Source organism: Oryctolagus cuniculus, chromosome 16 (assembly GCF_964237555.1).
Source record: "Oryctolagus cuniculus chromosome 16, mOryCun1.1, whole genome shotgun sequence".
Classification (NCBI taxonomy): domain Eukaryota; kingdom Metazoa; phylum Chordata; class Mammalia; order Lagomorpha; family Leporidae; genus Oryctolagus; species Oryctolagus cuniculus.
In genome coordinates, this window is record NC_091447.1 from 65,769,447 (window position 1) to 65,791,043 (window position 21,597).

The 21,597-nt window shown below is 65.8% G+C and overlaps 1 protein-coding gene across 6 annotated transcripts in view; it reads left to right on the top strand.

The window, feature by feature from the left end:
* Positions 1 to 10: 10 nt before the first annotated feature.
* CRTC1 (CREB regulated transcription coactivator 1) overlaps positions 11 to 21,597 on the top strand; it is a 57,197-nt gene continuing 35,610 nt past the window's right edge. For 3 of the 6 annotated variants that reach the window (XM_070059025.1, XM_070059024.1, XM_070059026.1), the window contains exon 1: positions 12 to 232. In XM_070059025.1, the coding sequence (XP_069915126.1) occupies positions 107 to 232 (126 nt within the window). In that variant the 5' untranslated portion in view covers positions 12 to 106. Of the gene's footprint in view, positions 233 to 7,876; positions 8,096 to 21,597 lie in introns of those variants that run through there. The other 3 variants (XM_070059023.1, XM_070059027.1, XM_070059028.1) reach the window with 3 other exon arrangements.

Sequence of the window (21,597 nt, forward strand, 5' to 3'; positions counted from 1 at the left end):
TGCGCGGTGGTGCCGGCGGGTGGGGGGGCGAGGAGGCGGAGGAGGAGGAGGAGGAGGAGGAGGCGGCGGTGGCGGCGGCGGCGGCGGCGGCGGCGGCGGCGAGAAGATGGCGACTTCGAACAATCCGCGGAAATTCAGCGAGAAGATCGCGCTGCACAACCAGAAGCAGGCAGAGGAGACGGCGGCCTTCGAGGAGGTCATGAAAGACCTGAGCCTGACGCGGGCCGCGCGGGTGAGGGGGGCTGCCGGGCACCGACCCCGCGGGCCGAGGGAGGGAGGGGCGCGTGCACGCGGCGGGGGCGCGCGCGGGGGCGGGGCCGCCGGCCCGGGGTGGAGGGCCAGGTGTCCCCCAGGCTCCGGGCGCCGTGGGCGGGACGGGGGCCCCCACATCCTCCGTAGCTGAGGGGCACAGGTGTCCCCGCCCCCTCGCCACCTGGACAGGCCAGGTGTGCGCGCCTCGCCGCCCCCGTGAGGGCACGGGTGCCCCCGCACCGTCGCCGCCCGGGGGGCGAGGGGGCCGCTGCCGGCAGGGAGCAGGTGCCGGGGCGTCGCTGGGACCGGCGCGGGGGGCCGGCGCCAGCCAGGTGCTGCATCCCGCCCGGTACCTGGCTGCAGCCGAGCGCTCCCGCGGCGCCGCCTCCCTGGGTGCTGGGGGCAGGAGCAGGTGTCCCTGCTGGCAGACCTCCGTGGGGCCGCCTGGGGTCGGGGGCCCGAGGGGCCGGGTCCTGGGGCTGGGCCTCCCGGTGGGCGGGGGACCGCTGGCCACACGCGGGGATCGGGCGGGCGGCCCAGGGGTGCTCGGGTGTGTCCCGTGAGCTGGCTGCTGGGGCTGGGGGCCCAGCTGTCCCCTGTGGCCCTGCTCCGGCCAGGGGCCTGGGGTCTCCGCTTCTTTCGCTGTCCGGCGTATGGAGCAAGACCTGGCTCCCGGGGCAGGGAGGCGACCCGAGGTGGGGGATCTCCGCGGGGCCTGGGGGGACGCAGGTGTGGGTGGGAGCTGCAGGCACCCCGCCCCTCCCGCCGGGGCGTGACCCCAGGCCTGACCTCCCGACTGACCCCACGCCCCCACCCCGGTCCCGACGGACCCCGGGTCCCGGCGTTTTGTGAATGGTCGCGGGTCCGAGCCGGGGCTGCGACCTCAGGGTTAGGGTGCGCATGTTCCCGGCGGCCACGGCTGCTGCCGACCAAGAGGCTGCTGGCGAATGAATGAATGAGTGACCGAATGAATGAATGAATGAAGGAACGTGTGCCCCGGGCCGGGGCTCCCGGCGGGACCTGTGCGCCCCCTGGCTGGCCGACAGGCAGTGTCGGGTGTTGGCAGCCTGACCGGAAGCGAGCGAGGGGCCACGCGCGGTTCGTGGTCCGGTCCCTGCGTGGGCTGGGCCTGGGTGGTCGTGGAAGGAGGTCTCTGTGAGGGGCTGAGCCCGGGCGGCTGCGTCCCGTGTCCGATGCCCGGCTTTGGGGCCCCAGCTCTGCCGCCCCGGCTTCCTGGGAGGCTGCGGTGACGGCTCCAGGACCCGAGCCCCTGCCGCCCACACGGGGGACCCAGGTGGAGCTCCGGGCTCCTGGCTTCGGCCGGCCCGGCCCGGCCCGGCCCCAGCTGCTGCAGGCACTTGGGGAGTGAACCCGCAGATGGGCCACCTCCCTCCCTCTCTCTCCCTCTCTCTCTCTCTGCCTGTCAAATAAGATTAAAAAAATAAAATAGCAACTTCATTAAGATCTCGTTCACTTACGTTGTCTGTTTATTTAAAGGGTACAGTTCTGTGTCTTTGTTTTTGATTTCTTTACATGAAAGGCAGAGTTGAGAGAGAGAGATAGAGGGAGAGGGAGAGGGAGAGGGAGAGGTCCTCCATCCGCTGGGTCACTCCCCAAATGGCCGGTCCTCCATCTGCTGGGTCACTCCCCAAACGGCCGCAGCGGCCGGGGCTGGACCAGGCTGAAGCCAGGAGCTCCATCCGGGTCTCCCACGCAGGTGCAGGGGCCCCAGGGCTCGGCCATCGCTGCTGCTTTCCCAGGCCACAGCAGGGAGCGGGACTGGAAGTGGAGCGGCCGGGACTCGAACCTGCGTCCCCGGAAGCCGCTGCGGCACAGCGCGGCCCCTGTACGCGGTCTCAGTCGGCGTCAGGTTCTCCGGGTCCCTCCGCGCCGTAGCAGGTGCCGGGCCTCAGCCCTTGTCCTGGCTGAGTAGTACTCCGCCGATGGCCACGTCTGGCCCTGGGCCCCCTCCCCTCGCCCCGTAGCCTTCCTGTAACCTGATCGTGGCCATGGGCGGAACCAACAGAAGGTGAATCTTTAGGCCCAGAGGGTTATCCCCTGGGCGGTGACTGCCCCCAGAGGACTCTGGGCCATCCGGTCTGACCGGAGGATGCCAAAACATAGCATCTGTTTATTTATTTATTTGTTGGAGAGAGAGACCGAGCACTCCCGTCTGTTGCTTCCCTTCCCAGGTGGAAGCCGGGAGCCAGGAGCTCGGAGCAGGTCTCCCGCGTGGGTGGCGGGGGCCCAAGCGCTCGAGCCCTGGTCCCCTGCTGCCTCCAGGGTGGGCATCAGCAGGGAGCAGCGCTGGGATTCGAACCTGGGCCCTCCCATGTGGGAGGCGGGCTTCCCCAGCAGCGTCCAAGCAGCTGCGGCCCCCGCAGCCCCCTGCCGGCGTCTTGCGAGTGAAGGTCAGGGACACCGCCCGGCGCCGCGTGACCTCGCACAGGGCCCGGCCGTGGCTGGCAGCCGTGGCCGGCGCTGGGAAGCCTTGGGTCCGAGGAGGGCGGGGAGGTGGGAGCGCTGCCCTGCGTGGGTCGCTCCAGTGTCCTGCGTGGCTGTGCCAGGGCCAGGGCCAGCACCTCCCCCCACCGGCTGTGGCAGGTGCACCCGTACCGCCGGGCGCAGGCTGCCCTGCCTTGGGGGCTGCGGCCGTGGCTCCTGCCTCCCCCCACGCTGGACACCAGGGGTTCCTGTGCACCTGCAGACAGGTGAGGTGTGGCTCAGGCTGCAGCTGCACCTGTCCCGTGAGTGCCAGAGGCCGGCACGTGTGAGTGTGTGCACGTGTGAGTGTGGATGGCTCCCTGGTGGTGAGGGGCACACCTGACCAGCCAGGTGAGCGGGTCCCAGGCTGGGGACAGGGGGCTCTGGGCTGTGGCTGGGGCTGCACGGGTGCGACTTCAGGGGAGTGCAGAGCCCGGAGCGGGCCCGCGAGCCTGTTCCCGCCCTGTCGGGAGTGCGGTGATGCTGTGCTGTGTGACTTTGAGCAGCCTCCTTAACCTCTCTGGGCCTCAGATGCTGGGTCTGCAAAGCTGACAGCTTGTACACTCCACCCCGTGGCCGTTCTCGTGGCCCAGCTTGGCGCAGGCACTGTGTTGGGCAGGGGTGAGGGCCATGTTCTGGGGGAACCAGTGAGGATTTGGGGGGACAGGAGCAGATGCTCTGGGAGGGTGACGTGAGCTGGGGCAGAAGCCACGCCCTGTGCCAGGTGTAGCGAGGGCCGCGAGGCGGAGCCCCCCGCCGGAGCTGGGCAGAGGGCCCCAGGTCCGGGGCAGGGCGGGCGCAGAGGCCGGAGGACTTGTGAGTTTAGGATGGGTGGGGGTGGGGAGGAGAGGGGAGGCGCGAGGGGCCGTGGGACCCTTCCCTCGTAAGGCGGCGGTGTGCACTGGGCCCCGGCACCCATGGGGTCGGCGAGCGGAGCTGCGCGGCTGGGAGCGTCCGGGAACGCGCAGGTTAAACCCCGCCCCCTCCTACGGAAGGGGCAGTGGGGTCTTCCAGGGGAGGCTCCGAGGGGCTACTCCATTCGTCCCTGTTCCGTGGCTTCTGGCGCGTCCCCAGCTGTGGAGCCGTCGCCTGTCAACCTGAGGACCCCCTCGCCCCCGGCAGCGTTCCCTCCCCCCAGCCCCTGGCACCCACTATCTGCTTCCTGTCGCCGTGGTTGGCCTGTTCTGGACCTTTCGTATAAATAGAATTACACACCATGTGGCCTTCTGTGTCTGGCTTCTCTCACTCGGCGTCAGGGCCCCAGGGCTCCCCCCGTTGTCACCGGCACCCAAGCCTCACCCCTAACGTAGGCTGTCCCCCCAGGTGGGCGCCAGCGGCTGTTCGCAGGTGTGCGGCCCTGGGGTGTTCTGTGGTGCGGGCCGCCTCATGTGGGTCCATCCATTCGTGCATCGCTGGGCGCTCGGGGCCGCTTCCCGGCTGTGGCGACCCACGCTGCCGTGGTCGCCTGTGTCCACATTATTGCGTGGACGTGGCCTCGCATCTCCTGCGTCCCCCGGGGTGTGTGCTGAGTGGGGTCTCTGCTCACTTGGTCCCCCGTGTGCCTCGGCTGGGCAAGGGGCAGGCGTGGGGCGAGCGGCCGCCCCCGGGTGTCCAGGAGGAAGCTTAGAGCGAGGCACTGGCCTGGGGCTCCGGGCTGGGGGCTGTGCACGTGGCTGACCCCGGAGCACCACCTGGGCCGGGAAGGGTTCCAGGCAGAGCGGCGCGCCGTGGCCAGGGCTCAGGGAACCGGCCGCAGGCGTGGCGCAGTGGCGGCTCCGGTTCGCCCAGCGCGTGCCGCCCCCGGTCCTGGCCCTCGGTCCAGCGTTGGCTCCAGTGGCCTCTGCGCCGGCTGCTTGTGCTGTCTGGTGCCATCTGCAGCCATCTCTGAGCTGCCGGGTGAGCCGCCCTCGCCACCGCCTCCCACACCCTCACCCTGCGCCCCCAGCCCGGGCTGCAAACCCTGCCGCTGGCTCGGCCCCGCCCCCGCCCGTGACCGGACCTCGCAGATGTAATTACCTTGCTCCTCGAGTTAAGGTGGCCCTAAACCTGGTGGAGGCGTCTGTAGAAAGAGGAGCCGGCAGGGACACGGAGGGGGCGAGGCGGAGGCAGAGACCGGCGTGACGTGGCCGGGGTGAGCAGGCAAGCCCCTGGAGCCTCGGGCGGGAGCCTGGCTCTGTGCGGAGCTGGGAGGGGCAGACTTCGGTGGTCTTACCCTGCCCGGTTGGTGGTCCCTGTGACCGCGGCCGCGGGACCCCCAGCCTGCAGCGCCCGGGAGGCGCCTGGGGAGTGAATCAGCCAATGGGAGGTCTCTCTCTGTGCCTGTCTTTCCGGTCAATAAGGAGCAGTACACAGGCTAGCCCCTTAACTCCGAAAAAAGGCTTATTTGTTTATTTGAAAGTTCATCAGAGAGAGAGAGAGAGGGAGAGAGATCTTCTGTTTGTTTAATTCAGAGCCCAGATGCCCACAGCGGCCAGGGTTGGCCAGGCTGAAGCCAGGAGCCAGGAGCTCCATCCAGGTCTCCCATGCGGGTGCAGGGGCCCAAGCACTTGGGCCATCTCCTGCTGCTTTCCCGGGCCACCGCACGGAGCTGGGTCGGAAGCGGAACAGCCAGGACTTGAACTGTTGCTCCTAGGAGGTGCCGGTGTCGCAGGTGGCAGGTCAACCCTCAGGCCCCAACCTCAGCCCCCCGTTACATTTTTAAAAACATGTCTTATTTGAAAATCAGAGAGAGAGAGAGCGAGCACGCTTCTACGCACGGCTTCGTGCTCCAAATGTCCACAGCCGCTGGGGCGGGGCTGGGCTGGGCTGGAGCCAGGAGCTCCATCCACGTCTCCCACGTGGGTGCAGGGGTCACCTGCGGCCTCCCGGCCATCAGCAGGAAGCCGGGACGCCAGCCCAGACGCCGCCAATCGCTCGCCCCCACACTAGAACCTTCTGTGAGACTCCGTTTCCCAAGCTGCCCCCGCTTCCCTGGGACCTGGGCCTGGGAATCAGCATTTGCTGCCATCAGCACCGTGGTGGTGGGGGCTGCTGTGGGATGCTGTCGAGAGAGAGAGAGAGAGAGAGAGAGGGAGGGAGGGAGGGAGGTGTCTTCCACCCGCTGGTCCTCTTCCCCAGTGGCCGCAATGGCCCACACTGAAACCAGGAGCTTTTTCCTGGTCTCCCACGTGGGGTGCAGGGGCCCAAGCACTTGGGCCATCCTCCACTGCTTTCCCAGGCCACAGCAGAGAGCTGGACCGGAAGTGGAACCACCTTCTACATGGGATGCTGGCGGTGGCTTTACTGGCTGCGGCTCCAACGCCGGCCAGCCCCGCGTGTTAGCGTTTTTGTGTGTGTGGCCTGCGCTGCTTCTCGCCACGAAGGCCGTGGCCGTTGGATCTGGACCCAGCCGAGGACTGTGCCCTCCGTGGCCCGCACAGAGCACGCTTCTCGGTCAAGCTGGCCCGGTTGCTGACGGAGGTGTGGTCTCCAGGGAGCTCCTGCGCGGTTTCGGGCGCCTCCCTCACGGGACCTCACGGGTGTCTGCGGGCCGTCCCGTTCCCCGTGGGGCTGAGAGCCGCACCGCGTCTTTGGCGAGGGTGTTAAGATTTTTACTGATTTTGAAAGTCAGCGTTACAGGGAGGGAGGGAGGGAGAGCAAGCCTGTGCTCCATCCGCCGGTTCACTCCCTCGATGGCCATGACAGCCGGGGCTGGGAGCTCCATCCGGGTCTCCCCCGAGGGTGGCAGGGGCCCAGGGCCCTCGTCATCACCGCTGCCTCCCGGGTGCGCCGGAGCCGGGACCCAAGCTCAGGCTGTGGCTCCTGAGCGGCGTCTTAGCGGTTGCGCTGAGAACCCCCCCCCCGCCAGCTTCCTCACTTTCTTGGCCGTGACCCACAGTTCCACGTGTTTTTCGTGGACCCTGATGCCTGCCAACAAACACGCGCTCAAAAGCAGTTTGTCCCAGAGCCCCGCCCTTACTGTGTGTGGCACCCTGTGGTCCTTTCCGTCCTGTTTTGTAAAAAAGGCTGAACCAGTATCTTAACCCACGATCCCAGGGCTCAGCAAACCGTGACTGTTTGTGTAAATAAAGTTTTATTAGAACAGGGCCACATCCATGCACTCACACATTGCCTGTGGCTGCTCTCATGGGACGTGGGCAGACTTCAGTCTTGTGATAGTTACCATCTCCTTCACGGAGAGAATTTTTTTTTTAAGATTTATTTATTTACTTGAAAGGCAGAGTTACAAAGAGGTAAAGCGAGAGAGAGAGAGAGGTCTTCCATCTGCTGGTTCAGTGACCAAATAGCGAAAACAGCTGGAGCTGCGCCAATCCGAAGCCAGGAGCCAGGAGCTCCATCCGGGTCTCCCACGCAGCTGTAGGGGCCCTAGGACTTGGGCCATCCTCCACTGCTTTCCCAGCCCACAGCAGAGAGCTGGATGGGAAGTGGAGCAGCCGGGACTTGAACCATTGTCCAGATGGGATGCCGGCACTGCAGGCGGCAGCTTTACCCGCTGTGCCCCAGCGCCGGCCCTCACAGAAGGAATTTGCCGGCCCCCGGGCTTACAGTCTCGTCCTCTCTTTGAGACCCGCTGACCTAGATTGGAGGGAGGATGTGGCAGTGGGCAGGTCTGTCCTCACCCAGGCCCGTGCCTGGAGTCGCTGGTTGTCCCTCCAGTCTGGGAGGTCTTCCTCCCCATCGGCCTCCCTCAGGTCAGATCCCCGCCGTGCCTGCCGGGCTGTGCCAGGGTCCGTGCCGGGCCAGAGCCGAAAGCTGAGTGCTGGCCGTTCTCTGCGTGGGGCTGTGCGAGACCCGTTGGAGAGGCCAGCCCAGGTGCTACCCTGTGGACATCAGGGGTGGGGTCTGGCCTGGGGTGAGGCTGTCCTGGGCATGGTGCCAAGGGAGTGTCCCTCAGGAGCTGTGCATCGGGGTGCCTGCTTAGGGCGCCCTCGTCCCGTATCCGAGTGCCTGGGTTGGAATCCCAGCTCCCTGCTAGTGCACGCCCTCAGGTCCCTGCCACCCACGGGGGGAGCCGGGTTCAGCCTGGCCCAGCCCCAGCGATTGTGGGCGTTTGGGGAGTGGCTGTGTCTGTCTGTCTGTCTCTCTGCCTCATAAATCCAGCAGTGGGCGTTGGCGCATGGCTTAGGACCAGCCCTGGGGTGCGGAGTCCTGGCCCTGCTTCAGATCCAGCTTCCTGCCGGCCTCCCGCTCAGAGCGCACGCATCCTGGGCGCTGGCGGGTGGTGGCGCGAGTCCCCGGGGGTCCCTGCCTGCCGTGTGGGAGACCCCCATGGAGTTCCAGGCTCCTGGCTTCGGTGCACAGGCCCCCAACCCCAGAGCACCTTCAGCCGCGGTTGGGAAACCCCTTGGTGGGTGTGCAGGTGAGGAGACTGGGCAGAGACCCCGCCCGGCCGCACGAGGTGCCAGCCTCCAGGGGCATGACCACGGCCCTGGGCTGCTGAGGGCGGCCTCCTTGTGTTACAGGGGGAAGATGCAGGCCCAGAGAGTGGCCGTAACCTAGCGGCCAGTGCCTGTATCACGCAGCCAGCCGGGCAGGACGGGGCTGGGTGTGCTGGAAGGGGCTCTGGGCGCTCAGGCTGTGTGAGGGGAGAGGCTGAGAGGGAGGGAGGCCTGCTCTGGGTGATGGGGACTGGGTGATGGGGAGCTACGGAAGGCTCCATCAGGAGGGCGCGTGAGTGCCAGCGGGGCCGAGAGTGGGCGGAGCCCGTGTGTCTGCTCCCTGGACGGGAAGGGGTCTCTGGCCTGCCCCCCTTGCACAGGTGGGAACTCGGGGCTCGAGAGCTCACTCAGCCTCAGGTGCAGGGTCTGGAGCAGGCTCTGAGTGCGTCCATCCTTGAGCCTCTGTTCTTTGGCTGCCGGATGTCAGTGGCTGGCCCTCGGTTCTGTGAGCCTGGGACCCCTGGTGCACGCGGACCTGCCTGTGTGTCCCGGAGCCCCCTGCCACGCGGCGGGGTGTGCCGCAGCCTGGGAGTCCCCCTGCTGGGGAGGGGGCTGTCAGGCTGCAGCGTGGGAACCAGAGGCGACAGGTGGGGGCCGCAGGAGCTGTGGGGGCGGGGGTGGAGCAGCCCCACCGACTTGGAGCTGGGACGCTCTGACCCCTTCCCCATCCCTGCCCTGGCCCTGCCAGGTGCGGCCGGATGGGGGTCCAGGTGCGCAAACAAGGAAGTCCCGGCGTGCCTCCAGGGCCAAGGCCGGGAGAGAGTCAATATTTATTGTTTGCCCAGTAGACACAGACCTGGGCTGGGCCTCCTCCTTGGGGTTCTCCCATGGGCATGGAGGGGGCGCACTGGGGGGGCTCTGCAGCCAGCGGCACCTTGAGCCCCCTGGGGTGCCCAGCCCCGGCCGTGCTGCCAGCCCCCGCCTGCTCCCTGCTCTCCCCGGGACGGCCCCTCTGGGCTCTGCGTCCTCTGGTGAGCCTGGGTCCCCAGGGGTCGCTGCCCCATCAGATGGAGGGGAAACGTGGGCGTGGGTTGGGAGGGAGCCTGCCGCTCAGGTACGCACCGTGAGCCTGTGAGCTCGATGCCGTTAAAACCTGGAGGCGGGGGGGGGGGCATTGGGCAGGTGCCTGGTGGGTGCAGCAGTGCCCGGGCCAGCACACCGTAGGCTCTGTTTAGATTCCCAGATACCTTCAGCCAAGCTTTTGGCCAAGAAAAGCCAGGAGCTTAGAATCCCAGCCGGCTCTCCCCGTGGGTGGGAGGGCCCCAGGCGCTGGAGCCCTGGACTGGAGGGACCTGGGTGCTGGAGCCCTAGACGGGAGGGCCCCGGGCGCTGGAGCCCTGGACGGGAGGGACTCCTGGATGGGAGGGCCCCGGGCGCTGGAGCCCTAGACGGGAGGGACCCGGGCGCTGGAGCCCTGGATGGGAGGGCCCCGGGCGCTGGAGCCCTAGACGGGAGGGCCCCGGGCGCTGGAGCCCTGGACGGGAGGGACCCGGGCGCTGGAGCCCTAGACGGGAGGGCCCCGGGCGCTGGAGCCCTGGATGGGAGGGCCCCGGGCGCTGGAGCCCTGGATGGGAGGGCCCCGGGCGCTGGAGCCCTAGACGGGAGGGCCCCGGGCGCTGGAGCCCTGGATGGGAGGGACCTGGGCGCTGGAGCCCTAGACGGGAGGGACCTGGGCGCTGGAGCCCTGGATGGGAGGGACCTGGGCGCTGGAGCCCTCCCTGCCGCCTCGCAGCGAGCTGGGGTGGGAGGCTGAGCAGACGGGACCCCGGCCCAGCTCTGGCACAGGAGGTAGGCATCCCAAGCGGTGCTTTCGCCACGCCGGACGCCTGCCCACCCCACAGGTGCGCTTATTCAAGCCGGCCAGTTCCTCGCCCCGCGGTCTGGCTTCCCCTCTCCAGTCCCAGGAGCCCGCGCAGGGCCCTGCTCCCAACCCAGAACCTGTCCTAGGTGCTAAGGGGCCCCGGGGCCCAGAGTAGCGTGAGGTCCCCGGTGCTCCGAGCCGCCCTGCCGTGGCTGGTTTGGCTTCAGAAAGGCCATTGCTTTAGTATTGATTGAGCACCTGCTGTGTGCCAGGCCTGAGGATGCTGCACAGAACAGGCGGATGGAGACCCCGCCCCCCTGGGGTGCACAGACGCCGCCCCAGCAGCCGCCCCAGCAGCCGGGGCGGAAGGACGGGGTGCGGCCCCTCTTGAGCGGAGGGAGACGCCTGGGGGAGGCCTCCCGTGGGAAGAGCCTGGCCGGGCCCAGGGCAGCAGGCGCTGCGGGCTCCCTGCGGCTGGGCGCTCGGGAAGTGTTTTGAGCAGGGCAGGGACCTGAGCTTCAGGTTCAGCAAAGATCCCTGTGGCTGCCGCGTGGGGACAGGCCTGGGGGCAGCAGAAGCCCCTGAGACAGGGTGGGCCCCGGGGCTTGGCAGGGACGCTGGCGTGGTGCCAAGGCGGCCCCCGACGCCGACGCGGATGGCTGCCGTGCTCGTCTGCGCCCGTTCCCCGGAGGAGGGAGGAGCGAGGAGCGTCCGGCCCTCCGGTTCCGAGACCACCTTGGACCTGGGCGCCAGGCTGCGGCTGAGGCCTCCCGGGAACCGCCCCTCCCCTTCCTGCCGTCGCGAAGCGCTCTCAGCCTTGCCCTCCCCTGTTTTTTAGTAGAAACATTTTAGCAATATTTTTAAACAGGGAAGGAAATCATTTCCGTTTCAGATCTTGCATTGAGATGGAAAACAGCAACACCAAAGCCCTCGCCTTCCCCTGCGCCTCTGGCACAGCTCACCTGGGTGCAGAGGGCGGGCGGGCGGCCGGGTGCCTGCCAGCTGGTCCCTGGCCGGGAAACCTCGGGCGGAAGTGTGCGCGGAGCCAGGCAAGGCGCCCGGGGCTGGCTCTGCAGGGCCGGCCCTCTGGCTGGGGGCCGGGAGAGGCGAGGCGTGTCTGCAGGGCAAAGCCAGCCGACCTGGCCACCTTCCCAGGCAGCCCCTCCCCTTCCGTATTGAGGTCAAGTTCACTGCACCCTGTGAGTCCCTCTGCTTCCGTCCCGTTCGGTGGCTGTGGGTGGGAGCGGCCGTGCCATCATCGCAGGACACACGCACAGACCCCGAGGGTGGCTGACCGCCCTGGGAGCGTCCAGGTTTGCCCACGGGCAGCCGCGGCCTCTGGCCTCTGCCCGAAAGGCGATGTGGATGCCCGCCACCAACCGAGGGGAGCCCCGAGGGTGGGCGGAGAGGGAGCCGCTGGTTCCCCAGGATCTTGGCGGGTGTCCCACGCATCCTGACGGCTGTGCTGCGTCCACCCCAGCTGCTGTCAGACTTAGGAGAAGCGGGGCCGTGAGTCCCCGCGGCCTCGCACCTGGCTCCCTTCACCTTGCACGTGGCGCGGGACCGGGGCACTGTGGTCGCACGGGGACTCGCGCTGCACAGGTCTGTGAGCCCCGCTCCAGGCTGTGCCCGCTTCTCCCCTCATGAACCCCCTTCCCCTGGCCCAGGCTCTCAGGTTGCGCTCTGCTGCCGCGGGACCTGGGCTCCCTGCTCCCCCGCGGCTCCTCCGCGCCTTGTCCGTGGCCCTCGCCCTCTTGCTGACCGCAGGCCAGGGCGCCGTGGTTCCCAGCCGCGGGGCCGAGGTTGTGCCTTTCTGGTGGGAACACCGCAGGACATGGTGCTTGTTTTCTTTTGTTATTTCTTCTATTAAAAAAAATTTACTGGGGCTGGTGCCGTGGCTCATTTGCCTAATCCTCCGCCTGCAGCACCAGCATCCCATATAGGCACCAGGTTCTAGTCCCGGTTGCCCCTCTTCCAGGCCAGCTCCCTGCTGTGGCCCGGGAGTGCAGTGGAGGATGGCCCAAGTGCTTGGGCCCTGCACCCCATGGGAGACCAGGAGAAGCACTTGGCTCCTGGCTTTGGATTGGTGCAGTGCGTCAGCCGTAGCGGCCATTTGGGGGGTGAACCAACGGAAGGAAGACCTTTCTCTCTGTCTCTCCCTCTCACTGTCTGTAACGCTACCTGTCAAATAAATAAAATAATTTTTTTTTAAAGTTTACTTTTATTTGAGAGGCAGCGAGAAAGGAAGAGAGACAGAGAAAGGTACTCCATCCTCTGGTTCATTGCCCAGATGGTCACAGTGGTCCAAAGCCAGGAGCCAGGAGCTCCATCCTGGTCTCCCATGGGGTGCAGGGCCCAAGCACTTGGGCCATCCTCCACTGTACTCCTGGGCCACAGCAGAGAGCTGGCCTGGAAGTGGAGCTACCGGGACAGGAATTGGCGCCCATATGGGAAGCCCGCACTGCAGGTGGTGGCTTTACCTGCTATGCCACAGCACCGGCTCCTTCCAGGCCTTTTCCCAGGCGCGTTAGCTGGGAGCTGGATCAGAAGTGGAGCAGGCAGGACTCGAACCAGCACCAGCTCCCACAGCTCCCCCGTCTGAATGGGACGACTCCAGGGACCCCTGGAGGTGGAGTCACACGGTGTGGGGTCTGTGTGCCTCTGCTCACTCCTGTCCGAGGCTGGCCACCTCCTATCGTGTCTGCCGGGTGCTCCCCGCGTGGCCACGGGGGCCGTGGAGAGCAGTGCCACGGGGCGTGCTGGCGTCCCCATGCCTGTGTGAGCCCCCGCGTGAAGGTTTTTATTCCTTGTAGACCCAGAAGTGGGGACTGTTGGGTCATGTGCTGATTGTTCCTGTTTATTTTTTTTTTAAAGATTTCATTTATTTGGGAGAGTGAGAGAGAGGGAGAGGCAGACCTGGGTCACCTCCCAAATGCCAGCGACAACCGAGATTAGGCCAGGCTGAAGCCGGCAGCCAGGAGCTGCATCCGGGTCTCCCCCGTCGGGGGCAGGGGCCCGAGGACGTGGGCCGTCGCTGCTGTCTCCCAGGCGCCTTAGCAGGAAGCTGGATTGGGAGTGGGGAATAGGCGGCAGGTGCTCCAGGTGCGTCGTGGCCTCTCAGGAGGTGAGCGCGGTGCCCGCCCCTCGAGCGACTCCTGCGGACCCGTCTCCGTGTTCTGCGGCTGCCCGGCTTCCTCATCAGCGCTTGCTGTATGCTGAGTGTTTGTGTCTTTTCAGCTCCTGAAAAGGCAGAGAGAGAGGTCTTCCATCTGCGGTTCCCTCCCCAAATGCCCACACAGCCAGAGCTGGGCCAGGAGCTCCATCCGGGTCTCCCGCGTAGGTGGCAGGGGACCGAGGATGTGGGCTGTCCCCTGTGCCGCCTCCCAGGATCTCCGTAAGCAGGGAGCTGTTTGGGAGTCAGATCTGGGACTCTGGCTGCTGCTTTGGCTGAGCAGACTAAGCCTCTGCTGCGGCGCCAGCATCCCACATGGGCACCGGTTCTAGTCCCGGCTGCTCCACTTCTGATCCAGCTCTCTGCTGTGGCCTGGGAAAGCAGTGGAGGATGGCCCAAGTGCTTCGGCCCCTGCACCCGCGTGGGAGACCCGGATGGAGCTCCTGGCTCCTGGCTTCGGATCGCCGCAGCTCTGGCTGTTGCAGCCATGTGGGGAGTGAACCAGTGGATGGAAGATCTCTCTCTCTCTCTCTCTCTCTCTCTCTCTCTCTCTCTCTCTACCTCTCAAATTAAAAACAGCGTTGGGACTCGAACGAGGCCCTCTGAGGCCAGACGTGGGTGTCCCGAGTGGCGGCCTAACCGCGGTCAGATGCTGCTCGCCGTGGGTCGGCCGTCTGTGTGTCAAGGCGCGTGCGCGTCCCCTCTGTATCCCTGGCGCTCGTGCCCGCGCACTGCGTGATGTGCGAGTCTCTCCTCCCGTCCGGGGGAGAGGGGCCGTTTCTCTCCGTCGCTGGTGTCCTTTGATGCACAAGTGTTTTTGATTTTGACGACGTCCAATTTATATAGATTTTTCCTTTTGTTGCCTGCGCTTTCGGTATCAGAGCCAAGAGAGCATTGCCAAGGCTGGGGTTCTATGCTTTTCCTGTTTTCTCCTAAGAGTTTTAGACTTCTAGTTATATATAGTTCTGTTTTTATAGTTAATATTTATTTTATCTTTCAGAAACATTTTTATTTTATTTGAAAGGCAGAGAGGGAGGGGGAGGAAGGGAGAGAGAGGGAGAGAGGGGGAGAGGGAGAATATCTTCCTTCCACTGGGTCACTCCACAAATGACCACAATGGCCAGGGCTGGGCCAGGCCGAAGCCAGGAGCCAAGAGCGCCATCGGGTCTCCCACGCGGGTGCAGGGGCCGGACCGCTGGCACGTCACTGCGGCCTCCCAGGGTGCGCGTTTGCAGGAAGCTGGAATCAGAAGCCAAGGAGGGATTTGAACCCAGGCCCCCCGATGCCTGAGTGGGTGTCCCGCGTGGCGTCTTAACCACCAAGTCAAATACCCTTGCTTGTAGTTTGTTTGTTTCTTTTCTGACAGGCAGAGTTAGACAGTGAGAGAGAAAGAGAGAAAGGTCTTCCTTCCGTTGGTTCACCCCCCAAATGGCCACCATGGCCGGCGCACTGTGCTGATCCGAAGCCAGGAGCCAGGTGCTTCCTCCTGGTCTCCCATGCGGGTGCAGGGCCCAAGCACTTGGGCCATCCTCCACTGCACTCCCGGGCCACAGCAGAGAGCTGGACTGGAAGAGGAGCAGCCAGGACTAGAACCCGGTGCCCATATGGGATGCAGGTGCCACAGGTGGAGGATTAACCAAGTGAGCTATGGTGCCGGCCCATGCTTGTAGTTTGTGGTTGTGTGTGTGTGTGTGGCTGTGTGTGTGTGTGTGTGTGTGTGTTTAGCTTTATGGTTTTACAGTTTCATCTCGAGGTCTTTGCTGCCTCCCGAGTTAGTTTTCACGCGCCGTGTGGAGTCAGGGCCACGTTCCTTCCTTGTGTACGGATGTCTGGTTTCCCTGGAGCCATTGGTTGAAAAGACTGTCCTTTCCTGGTTAAATGGTCTTTTTTTTTTTTTTTTTTTTTTTCCATTTGAGAGGTGGCGTTACAGAGCGGGGAGGGAGGGAGGGAGGAGTCTTCTATCTGCTGGTTCACTCCCCAAGCAGCTGCAGTGGTTGGAGCTGAGCCGATCCTTACCGTCTCCACACAGGTGCAGGGGCCCCGCCATCTTCCACTGCTTTCCCAGGCCACAGCAGAGAGCTGGATGGGAAGTGGAGCAGCCGGGACTTGAACTGGCGCCCCTGTGGGAGGCTGCTGCCGCAGGTGGAAGCTTAGCCCACACAGCGCCGGCCCCTTAAGTGATCTTGATGCCCTTCTTGAAAATTATTTGCAGGGCTGGTGCTGTGGTGTAGCGGGTAAAGCGACTGCCTGCAGTGCTGGCATCCCATAGGGGCACTGGTTCAAGTCCCGGCGGTCCATTTCCGATCCAGCTCTCTCCTGTGGCCTGGGAAAGCAGTGGAGGATGGCCCAAGTCTTTGGGCCCCTGCACCCACGTGGGAGACCCAGAAGAAGTTCCTGGCTCCTGGCTTCACATCGGCACAGCTCCGGCCATCACAGCCATTTGGGGAGTGAACCAGTGGATGGAAGACCTCTCTCTCTCTCTCTCTCTCTCTTTCTGCCTCTCATATAAATAAATAAATCTTTAAAAACTTTTAAAATTAATTTATTATTTTTCAAGCATTTATTCTGTTTGAAAGCCTGAATTAGGGAAAGATCTTCCATCTGCTTGTTCCCTGCCCAAGTGGCTCCCACGGCCGGGCGGGGCCCGCCTGAAGCCAGGAGCCATGTGGGTCTCCATGTGGGCCCAGGGGCCCAGTCGCCCGGCCCCTCAGCCGCTGCCTCCCAGCACAGCAGCAGGGAGCTGGGAGGGAGCGTGCGGGAGCCAGGACTCCACCAGGCGGGGTGGGTGCCTTGACCCACGGTGCCGCGGCGCGTGCCGTCTGCCGCTGTGCAGATAGCCAGTCACTCTGCAACACGGCCACCCCATGCTGCGCAACTCTAGTGGCTGCACCTCTGTACCTGCGCCCCCCCTTTCTCCCCTCCCCTCCCTTCCCCTCCCCTCCCCCCCACACTTCCTGTGCCTTGGGAACCAGGATGGGCCTCTCTGTGTCTGGGAAACCACTTGTCAGCCTTTTGGTAGGGATAACGTTGGCTCTGCGGGCTGCCGTGGGTAGGAGGCGACCTGGTCGGCTTCCGGCTGGCTGACTCCTGCCTCAGTTTCCCCATCTCTAAGCTGCACCTTGGAACCTGTGAAACCCTCTAGGTGCCTGAACTGCCCCGAGGCCCCTGGCTCACGCAGTTGGTGCTCCCAGGAGGGCTGCCTGGAGGAGGAGAGCTGGTGCAGGAGGGAGGCGGGGGGCGGGGAGGAACAGCCTATAGAGAGGCCCAGAGTGGGCAGGCGTGGAGCAGGGCAGAGAGGGGAGGAGGTGGCTTCCAGAGGGCCTCAGGGCCAAGTGGGGAGTGGAATGTGGTCCAGAGGCCAGAGGTGGGGCGGTGGGGGGGGCGCATAGTGGGGGCGGGGAGGCTGGGAGGGGGAGGCGGGGGCCTGGGGGGCTCAGGATCTGCTGAGGGGAGGCATCTGCCAGGTTGGACCCCGCGGGGCCCTGGGGGAGCACCCCCGGGACTGGACATCAGGAGGGGTGTGGTGCCGGTGGCCCGCTGGGAGAGGCAGCAGAGGTGGGGGCAGAGGAGCGAGGACGGGATGAGGACGGGAGGGGCCCAGCCGGGGCTGCCGTGGCGGAGGACGCTCTGCGAGCCACCAGGGGTGTACTGGGAGGGGGCTGCGGGTGGCCCCTAGCGGGAGCCACGCATGGCGCGCGTCCCTGGGGAGGAGCCCGAGGGGACAGCAGAGCGGAGGCCGTGGCCCCGGACAGCGCACGTGGGCTGAGGCTGCTTGGCCCGCCCTCTTCCCGCTGCCATCGGGCCTTCCCATGGACCCCTGCCCGTTGTCCCCGGCTCAGTGGCACTCAGATGCCGGCTGGGCCAGGACTGCCCCCGCCTGGCCCCGCTCCTCATCCCCGCATTTGCCCCGCACCGTGGACGAGTGGGCCCTGACCGTGCCTGGCGGTGGGCACCAGCTGCTGAGGCCTGCTGTCAGGAGGTTGCGTGCGCAGGTGCGGCGGGAGCTGTCCCAGGCTCACCCCTGGGGCCGTCTGCCCAGAGCCGGCCGGGGCTGGCCGGGGTGTGTCCATGCAGGGAGTGGGGGTGAGGCGGCGCACCTGCCCTCAGCCCCCCGGGACCACCTGGGGAGTCAGGGCTCAGCCTGGGAGCTGTGCTTCCAGACACCGGCCGCCCTGGGGACTCTTCCCTGGCAGGTGGCCGCTCGGCCGTGCAGACGGCACTGGGCCCCGCCGGCCCAGAAAGCAGCGGGGTCGGGGTCCCCTCCCTGCCTTGCTGACCCCAGTGCCTGGACGCCGCTGCTCCCTCCTTGCCCGGCCCACGCCGGCCCCTGGGCCCTGTCCCTCCCAGCTGATGGAGGGCAGCTCGGATCACTCCGCCTTCAGTGTTGCCAGCGGCTTCGCGCCACACTCAGGGTGACGTCGTCCCCCTGGGCCAGGCCTCTGGGCTCCCCGGAACCCCCTCACCATGATGCTCACCCCGGCGGCCACCTCCTGCTGGGGGTGCTAGTCTCCCGCATCCCCCGATTGGAGCCTCCCACTGAGAAACGCTGGTGCGTGGAGGTGGGCTCCCCTGTGGGCCCGCACAGCTCTGCCGGGACCTCCTGTCCTGCCGGCCACACGTGCAGGCTTTCGGGGGCTGCTGGCCACACTGAGGGGCTGGGGGTCAGCGTGCCGGGGCCGTGCCAGCCTCCAGAAGCGGGAGACGGCATCCGCTCTGGCCGGGCCCCGACGGGTAACGGGGGCGGGCAGCAGGGCTGGCGTTGGGGTTTGGGGCCGGTGAGACCTGCGTTCCCCGCCTCTGTGGCCCCGGCACCGCCTCAGCTCTGCACCTTCCGGAACCCAATGGCCTGCTTCTGGGGGAATGGGGTCAGGGACTCCTCATGTGGGGGGCTTCCGTCCAGGCCTCGGGTCAGGCCACGCGGCTGCCCCCCTGCAACGGGGGATGGAGCAGGAGCCCTGGGTCTGCAGCCCGCCCAGGAACCGTGGCCGGGACCCCCTCTGGGGCCCTGGGTGGGCTCCGATGCAGGGGTGGGCAGGTGGGCTCTGTGCCTCCGCTCCCTCGGGGGGTTGGGGTTTGGCTGGTAAGCGCCAGTCTGGACTCCTGGCCGTCGGTTTTCCGCGTGTCGGGAGAAGCCAGCAACTCTGATGTTTCAGTTCATTTAAAAAAGAAAAAACAAGATTGAGAAGTTGGCCAGCACTCCCCGCTTTGTTGGACGCACTCCTCAGACCTCAGGAAGGTCACAGCTGCGGCCACCGGGTGCCGGGCTCTGGCGTGGGCCCGGCCGGCCCCAGGGTCGCTGCCGGGCAGTTCCGCCCCTTCCCGGCGGCCGTGGGAGGGGCCCTGTGGCGGCAGCCAGCCTCGTTCCCGGCGCGCACACGGCGGCCACGGCCGCATCCCGGCCACGTGTTTGCCCGAGCTGCTGCGAACCCGGGGAGATCCTTCCTTTCCCCTTGGTAGTTTTCTTCTACCGGGGCAAAAGACACACAGGAGTGGCCATTTAAAAAGCTTTGAAGATTTATTAGAGAGAGGAGAGAGAGAGAGAGAGGAGAGGGCTTCCATCTGCTGGTTCACTCCCCTGATGCCTCAGTAGCCGGGCCTGGGCCAGGCCGCAGCCGAGAGCCGGGAGCTCCATCGGGTCTCCCGCGGGGCTGTCGGGGGCCGACCACGAGCCACCAGCACTGCCGCTCAGGGCGCGCCTCAGCAGGAAGCTGGGTCAGAGCCAGAACCAGGCGTCAGAACCCTGGCTGGGGCCCGGCGCTGGGGCGCAGCGGATTAATACTGTGGCCTGCAGTGCTGGCATCCCATGGGGCGCCAATTCGAGATCCGGCTGCTCCACTTCCGACCCAGCTCTCTGCTGTGGCCTGGGAAAGCAGCAGAAGATGGCCCAGGTCCTTGGGCCCCTGCACCCGCGTGGGAGACCTGGAATAAGCTCCTGGTTCCTGGCTTCAGATCAGCGCAGCTCTGGCCATGGTGGCCAATTGGGGAGTGACCCAGTGGATGAAGACCTCTCTCTGTCTCTCTCTCTCTCTCTCCCCCTCTTCTCTCTCTGCCTCTCTCTGTGTAACTCTTTCAAATAAATAAATAAATCTTAAAAAACAAAAAGAAAAACAAAACAAAACAAAAAAACCCTGACCGGAGTCTCACCTGCTAAGTCCCCACCCCCAGGTCGGCCACCTGAGAGTGATGAGCACCACTGTGTCCCGCCCCCCCCAGCGCCCCCCCCACTCCCATCTCTGGAGTTTTGCCTGCTTGGACGTTTCCATGGCTTCCATGGCGTCACTCACCGAGACAGAGACAGACATCTTGGATCCACTGGTCCACCCCCAACATGCCTGCAATGGCTGGGGCTGGGCCAGGCCGAAGCCGGGAGCCAGGAGCTCCCTCCGGGCCCCGACATGAGTGGCAGGGCCCCAGCACTTGAACCATCACTGCCGCCTCCCAGGCGCAGTCGCAGGGAGCTGGATTGGAAGTGGAGCAGCCGGGTCTCGAACCAGCGCTCATAGGGGGCGCCAGCACTGCAGGTGGCGGCTTAACACACTTCTTCCCGGGGCCAGCCCTCATCAGGGTTTCCGGTCCATACCCAGGAGTGCAGTCCTGTGGCCGGTGGAGGAGCTGCCGAGGGCCTCCACGGTCCCTGCTGTGTCCCTGCGCGCTCACGCGGCCTCACCCTCACCCACCTCCCCGCCCCCTTCATCCCTGCGTGGTGCAGAGTCGTGGCCGCGGGTCCCTGCGAGCTGCACTCACTGCCGTTGTCCGGAGTCACCAGCGAGGCGTGGGCCACAGAGCGCTGGCCTGGGACAAGGCCCAGTGCACGGTTCCAGGTGCAGCGTCTGCCGACGCCGGGCACTCTCGGCGTCCGTTACGGAGTCGCCTGCGATGCCGCGTTCCGTGTCCGAGTCCCGGCCGCTCTCCTCCTGCACCAGCGATGGCCCCGGTGCTGGGGCCCCTGCCGGCCCCGTGGGAGACCCGGATGGAGCTCCTGGCTCCTGGCTTGGGGCTGGCACAGACCTGGCTGTTGGCATTTGGAGAGTGAACCAGCAGATAGAAGATTCCCGTCTCTCCCCTCTCTGTCCCTCTGCGTTCGAATAAATAGTTCATTTTATTTGATTTTTTAAAATAATGATTTATATGACAGAGTTAGAGGTAGAGCCAGAGAGAGGTCTTCCATCCGCTGGTTCACTCCCCAGATGACTGCAAAGGCCAGAGCTGAGCTGATCTGAAGCCAGGAGCCAGGAGCTTCTTCCAGGTCTCCCATGCAGGTGCAGGGGCCCAAGCACTTGGGCCATCTCCCACTGCTTTCCCAGGCCACAGCAGAGAGCTGGACTGGAAGTGGAGCAGCCGGGACTCGAACCGGCGCCCCCATGGGATGCCCACACTGGAGACTGGTGCTTTAACCCACTGCGCCACAGCGCCGGCCCCAATCAAATAAATAGTTCATTGAAAAAAGCCACCCCAAGTTAGGCCTGAGGTTTGCCGTGTTCCCACGCGGCCCCGCAGAGTTTGGAGCTCACCACGGCATGGGGTCCAGGGCTCCTGTTGGCTGGGATTCTCATCCTGGTCCATCTGGAATGTTCCACGTGTGCTTGAGGAGGGAAGAGCCCAGGCACAGGGCCCAGGTGCAGGCCGGAGCCGGGAGCCCCTGTCTGGCGGGCCCCCACCCCAGTGGGCGGGGCCGTGTTGGGAGTGTGGAAACCCACACTGAAAATCACAGCCATGGTTGGTGTCGTGGCACGCGGGTTAAACTGCTGCTTGTGGCAACCACATCCCAGATCGGAGCACTGGGTTCAAGTCCCGGCCACTCCGCTTCTGACCCAGCTCCCTGCTGGTGCACCCAGGAAGCCGAAGATGGCCCCAGGGCTTGGGCCCCTGCCACCCACGTGGGAGCCCCGGCGGAGGTTCCAGGGTCCTGGCTGCAGCCGCTGGGCCCCTTGGGGAGTGAGCCACGACGAGAAACCCCGTCTCTGTCTCTGTGCAGCCCCACCCTGCTCAGAACCCCGTCCTCCGCTCCTGCTGGGGGCTGACACTGAGCTCGGACGCCTCGCCTGGGATGGGGCCGAGCAGGCTGGGGGGGGGGGGCGGAGGGCAGGGGAGGGGCGGGGGGGGCCGGAGGGCAGGGGAGGGGCGGGGGGGGGCCGGAGGGCAGGGGCTCTGGCTTGGTGCTCTTCTGCTCTGTGTTGCTGGAACAGGATCGCCAAGACCTGAGACTGGAGACGGTTGTCCGGCTCTGGGTTCCCGGAGCCCGGCGCCGGTGTCCCGTGAGGACGCTGGCTTCAGTGCAGTGTGGCGGGGTGGCCCATGGTGCGGCAGAGCACGGCCTTAGCTGGGGCCTCGCTCCTCTCACAAAGCCACCAGCGCCGTCACGCCCCTACCGCATCCAACCCCAGGGGCGCAGGTGCCGGGGTGGGGCACACACAGGCAGGCACGCGAGGCTGTGATTTGTGTGAGCGCGT